At 40.3% G+C, this 13,366-nt stretch overlaps 1 protein-coding gene across 1 annotated transcript; it reads left to right on the forward strand.

Moving 5' to 3' along the window:
* The first annotated feature begins 2,595 nt into the window (after positions 1-2,595).
* Positions 2,596-9,621, forward strand: LOC126898597 (mucin-5AC-like). The gene is made up of 7 exons (XM_050672829.1): positions 2,596-2,756; positions 5,559-5,712; positions 6,474-6,588; positions 6,825-6,982; positions 7,140-7,288; positions 7,567-7,714; positions 7,870-9,621. Exons 1-7 carry the CDS (start codon positions 2,664-2,666, stop codon positions 9,159-9,161), a joined length of 2,109 nt encoding a protein of 702 aa, XP_050528786.1. The 5' UTR covers positions 2,596-2,663; the 3' UTR covers positions 9,162-9,621.
* The last annotated feature ends 3,745 nt before the right edge of the window (positions 9,622-13,366 follow it).

The raw sequence follows: 13,366 nt of genomic DNA on the forward strand, positions 1-13,366 counted from the left end.
ATAGTAATCATTTCTAATTAACTTTTGGTGTTAGATTCTACAATTAAAATATGCAGAACTGAATTAATTTTAATGATTTACTTTAACTAAAAAAAACAATAAAAAAAAAGATCGACTCAATTGAGAGTATTATAATATTTGATTATAATTGTAAAAATCCATTGTTAAATTCAGATGCAATTAAATAACATTTTTTTTTAGATTTATGATTTATATAGCAACATGTTACAAACAAATTTGGAATATTATAGATTAGTAGTTGCACACACAAATAGAGTTAAAAAATTAATTAATTACAAAGTAAAATTATTTATTTTTTTAGTTGAATACTTTTATCATATCAAATCTAATTCGACAATAAATACTTTAAAATTATTATAAATGATTGATTTTTATAGTTTGTATGGATAAAGCTAGTTAAGCTACTTTTTATTTGCTTAAAGGATTTTTTTCGATTTTTGAGGTAATATCCTCAACTAAATACGAATTGTAATAATATGACGTATCATTGAAAAAAGTAGGTTATGTGAAGATAGGAAAAATAAATCGCAGCCACAAAAAAAAACAGTAAAATAATATTAACCCTTAAACAGTCGCGTGGGGGTATAGCATACCCCCACATAAATAAAAACGGATGGATTATATTGCATAAAAGGTGTACATAGATATAAATTTAGAAGATGGTTTTTATAGTAATATTGACCTTCAAACCTTAAAAAAAAAAAATGTATGACTTATAATATTCATCAAAATTGAAATGGGTCATATTTACCCCCACGCTACAAAATATCGTTTTATTCTAAATGCAATGTTATAGTTGATATAATATTGTGGAATCGGAATTATGTGAATCTGCCACCGACTGTGCAATTAAGTTTTAAAAATAAATAATCTATTGAAAATTTCCACTACTCGATGATACGGAACAAATAAAAACAAAACATGTAATAAATACATTGCGTATATTAAACAGTATGCAAAGATTGTTGGGAGAAAAATCAATGTTCAACAGATTCAGAATAATTGTATATACTCGTATCATAATAATTAAATGTATTGTAATATTAATAATAAAAAAATTCAATTCAGAAAAATGATTATATAAATGTAAATACACATAAAACTAATAAATATAAGTCGTGCATGAGCTCAAAGAAATACAAGAAAAATTAATTAAAATAAATTTTCTAATAGTAAAAGCTTTTGATTTGCGTCTTAAAAATAACATTTTGCAATTAAAATAATTTTTTACAAACCAAAATTTTTTAATTAAATTTTGAAAATTAAGTTTTTTTTTTTATCGTAATATAATTTTTTTTTAAATGGCTACCAAATGCTATTATTGTGTGAAAATTATCGATTTTATTTTTTACATTTTTAACTTTATAATGCTATGACATATTGAAAAGTGTATGGATCAACATTATTTTTTTATGAGAAATAATATTTTTTAATAATCCCTTTTTCATTCGACATACTTTATCTTAATTAGGATATTAATAAGAAAATAGCATATCATGTAGCTTTTGGAATAATCCACCAATTTTTTTAAAATTAAACATTATCTTAAGATTTGCATTGAAGCGTTTTTTTTTTTTATACTGATTTTAATCACTGTCAGATATCATTATACTTGATCCATCTATGCCACGCCACCACTGTGTTGGGTTTTTTTTTTAATACCATATACTATCATTTTTTTTTTTTTTGATTTTACTACTATTTTAATACCGTGTCTATCGATTATTAACCATGGTATTGGTGAGTTGGCGAAAACCGGGCTGGTCTACTTTAATACGACTACAAATGGATTTATGTTTGTATTAATACACGTATTTACACTATGAGCGAATACAATATCAATACATACGAGAGTAATAAAAAATAGCGGTTTGACACCACGGCGTATACGACCCTCACGATAAAAATAATTAATTTCTTCTCGGGTTCGCATCGGAGCTAATTAACGAGTGTGTATGTATTCCGCCTGGAACATATACACAATCCAAACGGGTACGCCTCACCGCCACTCGCCCTCGCGTCCGCCGCCCGTCGAAAACGCGTATTGATCCCTGGTACATCAGAGAAGGGATTGCGGGTCGACCGCGGAATCTGCGTGACCTATTGAAATAATCGCTCCGAAGAAAACGGCGTTTGTCGTATAACGCGTACAAAATCGAACACCGCAGCAGTTGTCGCGCAAATCAACATAACATACGCGCGAATAACTTTTTTTTGTTGCAAGTTTTTTCATTCCTTTACAATACACGGCGCCGTAAGAAATAAAAGTAAAACAATATTATACTCGTATAGTATAATGCTATACACTGCAGTGTATATAGGTTGTATATGACCTATATAGGTTCTATACCCAATCTATATATGCCATGTCATATACAGTACGCCTATACACAATAGGTTATATACCGTGTAAACACTGGATTCAGTGGATATTATTTTTCAATAGCGGTTTTATCCGATGCACGGCGCGACGCGGGACACCGAAGGCAAAGCGCCGCCCGGGCGCCGTTCGCTCCCGGCCCACCGCTTGTGGTGGTCTCGTCTCCACGGTCCGCTGTCGCCGCCGTCCGACTCGCGACCGCGTTCACAGTCGTTTCGCGGACCCCGCCGTCAGCACACGTTTGTACAGCATCGCCGTTGTCATGGGAGCGTTTCGCCGCCGCCGGTACTGCACGGCCGTAGTTCTCGCACTGCTGCCGCTGCTGACACTGGCCGATCCGTCGGCTGCCACATCGGTGAGTACACCTCGTTATCATCGTCGACGTCGTAACTATTATTGTATAACATGGATACAAGAACGATAATAGATAAATATTTAGTTTAGTGGTAGATTTTAGTTTGTGCAGTATGTGTGTATATACAAACAATAAAGTATCAACTGTACTGTAACAATACTGCATAAAATGTTCAGTAATTAATACATTAACTAACCAAAAAACCAATGGGTTCGTATTATGTAGAAATCGAGTACAAAATTTTCTCGACATAATATAATAACGATAAATCAACTACTCTATAACAGTTGATTTATGAATCGAGAGATGTAATATAAATACTACTATAGTAGTGGTAAATTATTAGAATACGTCGCCTTGTTATTATCGTGTTCGGCATTTGTCGTCGCGTCGCCGGTACAAAACGAATACCACGAACAAAAATACATCGCAGACTCGAAAGCGCGCGTTGTGGTTTCGTCGGCGGTCCAGGGGGAGGGGTTGGGTAATCGATTAGTTTTGAAATAAAAGCTCGGAGATCGTCCGGACCGTTGCGTTTGACCGGCCCCACGGCAGGCCGTACATGACAGTCCGAAGAAACACCAGACGGATACGACGGCGGCGCGTCGATTACCTCCCCCCAACGAGGGTAATCGACAGGGGGCAATCGAAATCAAATCGCTTCATCGCCGTCAGGCCGTCGTGAACATACCCCCTCGCTAAGCGTATGACGGTTCGTCCGGATGGAACGATTTCGATTTGTTGCCCATTCGGACGAACCGTGTGAACGTCTCCGGGGCCGCTTTTATCGTGCTGCCCGCAACGGCGTAACGGTTACGATGACGGGGACGAATAGGAGTAGGAGGTGGCATCAGTTGTGCGTTTCTTATCGCCCGCGGTCATTATCGCTGCAAACACTGCAGTGTGTCGCGATGGTAAAAAATGACGACTACTACTATTTACTGCAAGACGCGAGGGCGGAAATTGAAATTCGCCATGAGCATAAAAGTGTAAAAAAATGTATAATTTATGTTTTTCTTTAGATTCTTTTTGAAGTTTTTTTTTTAATACCATATACTATCATTTTTAATTTTATAATGCTATAACTTATTGAAAAGTGTATGGATCAACACAATTTTTTTATGAGAAATATAATTTTTTAATAATCCCTTTTTCATTTAGGATATCAATAAGAAAATAGCAGATCATGTAGCATTTGTAATAATCCACCAATTTTTTAAAATTAAACACTACTAAAGATTTGCATCGAAGCGTTTTTTTTTTTATAGTGATTTTAATCACTGTCAGATACCATTATACTTAATCCAACTATGCCACGTCACCACTGTGCCACGACCCCCCTGTGATGGGTTTTTTTACCCGAGCGTGTCGGAATATGAACAATCTAGCGATGCGTATTTAATTATCTCGGATACGACTGAAACTTTTTTTAGTTTTTGATAAAAGTATAATATATACAATATACATATATTATCCAACACTTCTCTACGCGTAAACAAACTGATAAATAATTTTCTACTATCTTTGTCGCGAATACCTTGCACATTCCATTTCTTCCGTTTACACGGTTAGACTGGAAAAAGTTAGTCATTAAAAACCGAAAAGTTACAATAATACAAGAAAATATTTTTTTACTTTATCATATATAATAAAGTATATATTTATTTAAGGGATTCATTATTTTGCTAATTGTACATTTTTTTCGTTAGATAGCCCTCTACTCCTTTCGTCGGTACGGGCATGCGAAAAATTTGCAGTCTACTCGCGCGAAACAAGAGAACGCCGCCCCGACGATCGGACGCGTCGGGCGAGACGCTTCGGTTTATGGAGAGCGGATGATGTCGTTGCAACGGAACTAGACGCGAGCGAAAGTTTGCGCGTGAAACAATAACGCTGACGGGTTAATTAGTTTCGTCCGGCGTCGGTCGTTTTGTCGTGACTCTAACGCGATGTAACGACGAATACCGTAAGGATGCGTAAACTGATCGATTTCGAACGCGGTGTAAATCGAAAAAAAAAACAACCACTAATAGCGTTTGCCGGACCATTTAGGTGGTCCGACGGTTCGGCGAAACCACATCGAATGGCGCAAACAAACGGTGGCCACGGTCGTCGCAGGATTTAAAACGGCATTTTTCCATCGATTGACGTCGTGCGATCATTTTTATTGCTTGACCATAAACGCTGTATACCACCGTAAACGGGAGCTATATGTTGGCCGCATGGCGACGAAAAGAATACATCAAACGCGACGACCATTGGAAATACAAATCAAACGAACACACGTTTTATTGTGCGTAGCGTACATTTCGAGCCGCCGACAGTATCTTAACTCTGCCGTTTTTATTACCATTTTATTTTTTACCACTACTGCTGCTGCCACTCTAGTCGTTATTACTATTCTTCATCCGATTCGCAGACGTTGCAGCGGTAGACAGTACAGTTTTTTGCCTCGCATCGACTGGAATGGTTTTTTTTTTTTTTATTCTACAGTTTCCTCTCGAATCAACCCCATTCCCCGCCGGCCACCCGCGAATCAAACGACAGCGGCATCGTATTCTGCTCGTTCGATACCCCACGTCTCCAGCGGACTCGCGCGCAATTTTTCGTTTCGATTTACGCGGGCGCGTACAAGAAAGCGCGTTCGCGGTGGTCGTGTTTATGGTGTTGTTGGTGCAGCGGTGGTGGGGTAACGACAATTTGCTAAATAATTAACTCTTTAAAAATAACTATGGTTTTTTTTTTTTTTGACCGATAAAGAGTCGTTTTTTTATGAAAAGCACGTTTTATTGAATGTTCCAGGCCAACGTCAGCGTCAGCGTCACCGGCAGCACCGTCAACTCTTGGCTGTTGCCGCGAAACCAATTCCCGGTTTTCTACCGACTGTTCCGGGACAGGGTCACGTGGTTCGAAGCGGACGCCGTATGCCAGTTTCATCACGCGCAGTTGGCCACAGGTACGTCGAGACGACGACGACGCGTTGTAACTCGCGCTCCTACATTAGGCGGCGGCAGCGGTGCGACAACGATCTCGGGAAAACGTTATCTGTCGAACGTGTTTCCGTCATTCCATGTCGCTTCTTAGTGGTCTGTGGCGTCGTGGGGGAATGAAAAATATCGTCATCAGTTCCTGTTAGATCGGACGGGGGGGTCATTGAAAATGATGGCAACGAAACCGACTCATGGGGTTATCGCGCAAACGACCCCGATCGGTTTTCTCCGGCGATTGGTTGCGCCGGTTCGCCCAGTGATGGCCTCGTCGTCCGACGGACCAAAAAATCATTTCACACCGGAAACGTCTTTCTCTTAATCACTCTCTCAATCTCTCTCTTCGGAGTCGGCATCACCTCACACTCGATGCGACACGCGTGGGCACGGAAACTTCTTTCTGTTTCTCAATCACGATTTCGGACGTTCAAAGTCAACACACACTCACGCACGCCGGTTGCGGTTTCGAATGTGCCCCGCTGAGGGACGACGACGAGCGTAAACCCGATGTGCCCGCCGACGCCGCAGCCACCAACAATACTGCGTATCGCGTTCGCGGACACCATACGATTCTCTTTAATGGCGGCAAACGCGCTCGTCCGATTCCGAAACGAAACTCTCGAGTTTGCTCGGGTCGGACTCGGAGGTTTCGTTTCGAATGTCCGACTGTCGTGTCGTTTTTCTAATTGTTTTCGATATTTTTTTTTTTTATCGTATGTATGTATTACAGTGGAGACAAGCGATCAGTACGAAGCGGTCCGGACGCACCTGAAACGACTGGACGCGGCCGAAAACGTTTGGATTGGTTTGAAACGTAACAGCGACGCCGGCGAATTTGCCTGGACGTAAGTAGAGTTGAGTTTGTTGAAAATGCGCGACGACGGTGACTGTGGGACGGTTATCGTCATCGTGCGCGCAAAATGACAAGCGTATACATACGTACCCCGTGTGCATGATGTGTTGAGCGTCGCATCCCACGGGTTTTTTATTTCCCTCCCACACAACCCTCTCATCTATCCCGCCCACTATTTACCACTTGCCGACAAATGGATAAACACGGCTTGTTTTTTTTGACCGGCAGCAATTACCGGCCCCTGGCCAACGGCGGACGCTTTAGAGAAGAGATTCCCCGCTCTCCAGAACCGCTATGCGTCGTCACCGACCCGGCGGCCAATTTCAAGTGGCACACCATGCGTTGCGGAGGACCCGAAGTGGCGTCGTTTGTCTGCGAACTACCAGGTATTGTTATGACACGACATTCTATAACGGAATACAAAACATGTATATATACAATATACATATATACAAATAATATATTTATATACACATGTTGTGTTTCTATGCTGTTCACCGACTAGTTGATTGATTTAATTATGCGCGTTTGATAATGTTTCAGTGCCTTCGTGGGCCGCCAACAACAGCGGTTGCATGACCGATTCGGTCGAGACGCTGACGGTGGCGTTTCTGCCCGAACGGGCCGCGATTGAGCTGACCAAACGGTGCGCCGGTGGTGTGTGGAAAAGCGCGGCTTGCAGAGGAAACACGGTATGCCGCGCGACCGTCTCGAGAGTGTTGCACGGTTTTATAAACTAGAACGTTGTTTAATTACTATCATTATTGTTATTTTTTAATGATTATTTAAAGAGTGAAATTTAATTTCGATTTCAATGCCATTGTTAATATACCAAATATATTACTAATTTGCTTGTCGGTAGTGTTAGTAATTTAGTTCTCGGTTCGACTTTTAATTATATTACGATATCGACATCGAATAGAAATTATTATCATTATTATTATTATAATTGTTATTATTATTTGTGTAGAAGCGATCTGAAATTGTCGAAGCACTCAGCTGTCCGGGTCTCAATAGAACGTCATCGTCGTCTAATGTCCGAAACGTAGTGCCGCTGAAACGCATTACGACGGAAGAAACGGTCAAGACTAAAACTCAAATCACCCAGGACACGGCAGGTACAACGACGAAATGTCATTTGTGTTTTGAAACTTGAACGTATAGTATAGTAGTAGTAGTAATTTTACAATTTTGTGCATTTATTAAAATAAAGTAAAAGTCGAGTGTTGAAATAAAATTAACGCAACGATTCGTTTTTTTTAACGTGTTGCAGACACGATCGAAGACTACGCCATCGAGATGGCCACTATGACCCATTACAACGACGCCGATGACAAGGCGTACCGGTCCGTTTCCAGAGCGACGGATGGCGGTACGGCCGTGTTGCCACCCGCCGGACCGCTATTCGACCGGGATCTGGACACCAACGGCATAGAACCCTCGTTAATCGAACCAATCGCTCCGTCGAGTACCACCATCATCACCACCAACACCACTAATACAATTCCTGCTACTAGTGCTAGTATTACTGCTGCTGCTACTGTTACTACAACTACTACTGCTCATGCTGCTATTACTGCTACTACTACTACTTCTGCTACCACTACCGTATCCAATCGCACGTCGTCGACCACAGCCACTTCCAGTACGTCTACTTCTACAGCGGCTACGGTGTCGATCGCTAATCGCGTACCGTCGACTTCCGCGGCAAGCAAATTCTCGCCACTATTATTGACAACGACGACCGCCAAAAAAACCAACGTTACCACCACTAGTGCTTCTGCTATTGCAACTACTACTACTACTGCTACTGCAATCACTACTACTACTGCTACAGTTACTGCTACTGCATCTCCGGATATTAATACAATACTAGCCGGTACAATGACCACCGCTTCTCCAAACGTTGAAACGACGTTCCGCACCGTTCCGCTGGTCGGGTCCGCCAAAAGAAATCTCGTACGCGCCATCACTGTCGACCCAACCGATCCCGAGATGTCTGCGACGACACGGCCCCCTTCACGGGTACCATTCACCGTTGCGACCGCGACTGTTGTTAATACTACCGTCGCCGGATCTTCGACCTTTGCTGGCACGCCGAAAAATCAAACTGCCGATAACGTGCCGGCGATTCGCGTTTACAAGAAAATCGATTTGCCCCAGATTCCCGTCGAATACGACCGCCGTCCGGGCCCAACCGGAACGTCGATGGCGGCGGCGAGCAGCACTCCGAACGCCTCTCGGACCGTCATCGCTACCGCCGTCGTTGCCGGTGTTGATGTTACGGCTACTGCCGCTGCTATTACGCAACATGACGACAGGTCGACGACGGAAACATTTACCGAAGGAACAACGACTACTACTACTACTATTATGACAACACCGTCGCCTCGAACCACCGCCGCCGTCAAGCGTCACGGACTCGACTACGAAGCGTACACCGCGGACGGTCCAAGACGCGGTCGCCACGCGATCCGTTCCGTTCGGCAGCTGCAGCAGCAACGGCAACAGCAACAACAACACCACTACGCCTATCCGTACGTCCTGTACAGGCTTCTGGGATAGACCCGACGGAATTCAAATTAAATGTCGAGTTGTTGTTGTTTTTTTTTTCTTCGTTTTTTCTTGTCCTAAATTTATTTCCAACGCCATTGCGAAACGTTAACGCAACAATACTACTACTACTACTATTATTATAACTATTACTACTATAATAACTATAATAATTACGTATTAAGTAACAAGAATAGTGTTGTTGTTTTTTAATATCGGCTTCTACTTTGTTCGCAAATGTCTTAAGATTAACATTTATTTCGCGAGTCATTTGAGACCGTATATTGTTTAGTGTAAAATTTTATAGTAATTATTTTATAAGTAATAAGTTCGAGCGCAACAATTACCATCTCGGAATCGTTGTCGTTCGAGTTTAAATGTTCGTGTTTATAACTCTATTAGATTGTAATAACAGTTGTGTACGGCGGCCATTTGTAGCTTTATAAAAAAAAATACAACACTCTTCACTGTATTTATTATTTTTTTATTGTTCTGTCGAGTCGAAAACCAACAAAATAAGTATACGTTTAGTGGGCAACGTTACTCTCCGCGTATTGTTATTTCCAAAATTGTATAATCGTAGGAGTGAGTGAGTGTGTGTATATGTGCAATTAGGATAGTGTTTTTTTTTTGCCCGGCCAAAAAAATACTTTCACGTACACGTTAAAGTGATATTTGTCATTTCGCGCGGGAGGCGATAAATATAGTTTTCTACATATTTCCAAAGCTTATTTATTATAGAGCCCCCAAAAATAATACCTTCTATAGATATACCCCTTATGATAATAATAGCTCCTATAATAATACCTCTCCATTTTAATGATTAATGGTTAACCCCTCCACAACAGTATTGTTTGCGCGCGATTAATGTGAAGACGTATCAAGCGAATACGGTGTTTCGTTGAAAACCGTACGGACCGGAACGACTATTTTCGTCTGCGTTCGGTCGACAATCGAGGACGAAACGATTCTTCAACTGCGGCAAACGCGCGAAAGCGGCGTGTCGATTGTCGTCGTTGCAGATCAAACGTGTTTGTTTCATCGCCACTTGTCGGTCGAGTCGACGAGTCGAGGACTGCGCGACAATCTTTTCGGAACGCCAACACCGTCAATCGCCGACACCGACGTTAAGGACGTGATCGAGATCGTTGTGAAGACGAGTCGAAACGACGATCTGGTGGACGTAAATCAACACAATAAAAATAGCGCTCTAGATTTAGATACGTGACGATCGATTTTTTTATTGCTCTCAAAGGCATCGTTGCCGCCTTCGGAGGAGAAAAAGAACAATAATAAACTAAATGATATCCATTCAGTTTATTATTGTTTTTTTTTCACATTAATTAAACACACGGTATAAATTATGTCGATATATTTTACATTTATTTTAAATACAAAAATATATAATAATACATAATATTAATAATAATAATAAGAAAAATAATGATGAAAAAAAAAGTAAATTACCAAACAATACACGACTCGAAAATGTTTTCAGGTGTACTCTTCTAAAAAGAGGCGGCGGTACGTTTTCAACGCAATACGCGTTGTCCGCGCTGTGTCCTCGATGCGGGTGCATAATTCGTGCGGGCAAGCTCGCGTGAAAGACAAATTTTTTGTTACTTGTGAAAATTATACCGTCACGTTACGGAGAAAAATATTTTTCACTCCCCCCCTCATAAGAGTATATGCGGCGTAATAAAAATACGTTCAGAAAGAAAAAAAGGTGAAGGAAATAATAAAAAGTCAACATCAACGACAATATACGAAGGTTTCCGTTGCGCGATACTCATCGCTTTTTACACGTCATGGTGCGCGATAACTTTCAATAAATGCACTCGGAACGATAAAACAAATAAATAGTCTAATAACGTGACCCTATAAACGTGTGTGTGCGTGGACAAAAAAAGGTCGGCTGCAAACGGCCGACATTCCGACGGCGACGAAACCCTCAAGGCGCCCCCGGAACGCTGCCGTCTCAGAACAAGACAGTTCGACCGGGAAAATTTCACCCTTTTAAACACAGCCGGCGACAATGCAGAGTTTACAACGAAAATTTTTAAACGCTCACGGCGCGCGGAATGGAAAATTCGATTCGAGGTTGAGCACTTTTTATTTAAATATTATTCATATTTAAGATATAAATATATATTTTTGAGGACACCACTGGTTTCTCTGGAAATTTACCACCCGACCGCCAAGAGACTAGTTAGTGACGGTTTTTGTTTTTTTTAAACGGGCTCTATTTCCTACAGTCACTTGGCGTGGGGAAGGGCCGTCAATATCAGATGTTACTGAAAACGGTTCACTTGAATCGTCGCGGCGGTATAGACGATAAAGGAGGGGCTCGTGGCAGTAGCTTTGAGGAGAGATCGGAACCGACCTTAACCCCAAACGTGACTAAAAGCAGTTGTCGTTCATAACTATTTTGCGTGTTTTCGCGCTGACGTTTTCAATGGGAAATAAAAAGTCCCGGCAGTTTGGAGGCTTTCGGGTCGACCTAACCTTACCATGTCGGTCGTGCACAACAGCTCGCGGTTGACGTACCCGATTTTGGTAAAAAACGATATGACTTTTTCTTTTCCGTAGAATCGCGTCACCTCAGAATTCCTAATCATGTCCACGGTCAACAATGCAACCGTATTTCCCGACATCAAAGGCATCTCCGTACAAGATTGCTGTCGTACGCGTTTGTTATGAAAATAACGACACCGCTGCCGTCGGTGATGTTTAGCGCGTACGCGTCTATCGTTTTTCGTCTAACCGGTTCGACGCTCGGTGCCCCATCCCGTGCACGTTTGATAGCTAATAACGCGCAGTTGTTTTTTTAAAAACTAACAATTTATTGTTTAATAAATTCAATAATGGACGCGTACGAATAAAACTGCGAACGCCTTCGGTTCACGGTTCGAGACGCTCGATCGTCTTCTACGCGAAGCCTGTAGATTTTTTGCAATTGTTACTTTTTTTTTTAAACATTTTTACTTTAAATTTAACTTCTTTTTATTTCAATAAATAGACAATTTTTACATCTCGGGGAGATGTAAAAATAAATCAATAAAATTATTTAATTTATTAAAATTAACCAAACCCGACCAATCCAATACCGAATTTCACCGTGATCATTTTTTTTACTCTTCACTACTCGTATTTATCGCGTTTACTTGGCGTTTCATTTGTTGAATTACTTTTTTATAATCCTTTTAAAATCCTTTTTTGATCTACCTTGTGTTCTCCTTTATCAAACTTGTACTCTATATACTCTGTTTTACTCCTACTTATTCTGAAACCCTTTTCTTCAAGAGCTAATATCCATAACCTCTAGCCTTTGATTAATTTCCTCCCTATTTTCTCCTATTAACACTATATCGCTATATCGCTATGTCGTTATTCATTGTTTCTTGAGGAGTGCCAGCCCACCACCGACCATAGTTTGCGACTCACACCATCATTGACATCTCGACGTTTTATTTTATAAAAAAAAAAATCGGAGGACAACAAAAAAATTAGTTGCAGAAAAAAAACCAGAAACGTATTTTTTTTACTATTAAAAACATGAACATATACACACAAGTCAACTTGTCACCTCAGTAATCTAGTTGAGAAGAAAAAAATCCAGTCATAATGGCATCGTGTGACTCCAACTTTGGACAAATTTATTGGGGAAAATACAACAATATTGGACCGATTGACTAGTGAAGATTATCACATACACAACTATCAAGAAATACATTACACCTAATGCACACACAACTAAGTAATAAGATTTATTAGTACAAATTCTGCAACATTACATATTTCATCTAGAATTCACAAATGTAAAAATTTTTCAGCCTACAGGAAAGTAGCAATAAGTATACTATATTGATAGAACTATCGTATCTAACTGAAATGCCACATATTTTAGTAGCGACTTAAATAAATTCAGGTGAAGAAATAAAAGACGTGTCAATAAGTAAAGACACTATAAGCAGGGTTTGTATTTGTGATAGGAAAATTATATCAGAAAAAAGTCCATGTGGATGGGAAAATGTATCATCTGATAAAAAAAAATTTGTCAAAACATTAGCTATAATAGTGTCTGGTGACGGATTTACAAAGCTTCTGGGTGTACCATGATTATTTATTTCAAACGGACAATCAGATACAGATGCTATCGAATTATTATTAAACAGGGATTTAGTTGATCGCACAACTATGATACGTTTTGACACTAC

Source organism: Daktulosphaira vitifoliae, unplaced genomic scaffold, assembly GCF_025091365.1.
Source record: "Daktulosphaira vitifoliae isolate Bord-2020 unplaced genomic scaffold, ASM2509136v1 Scaffold_2, whole genome shotgun sequence".
NCBI lineage: Eukaryota > Metazoa > Arthropoda > Insecta > Hemiptera > Phylloxeridae > Daktulosphaira > Daktulosphaira vitifoliae.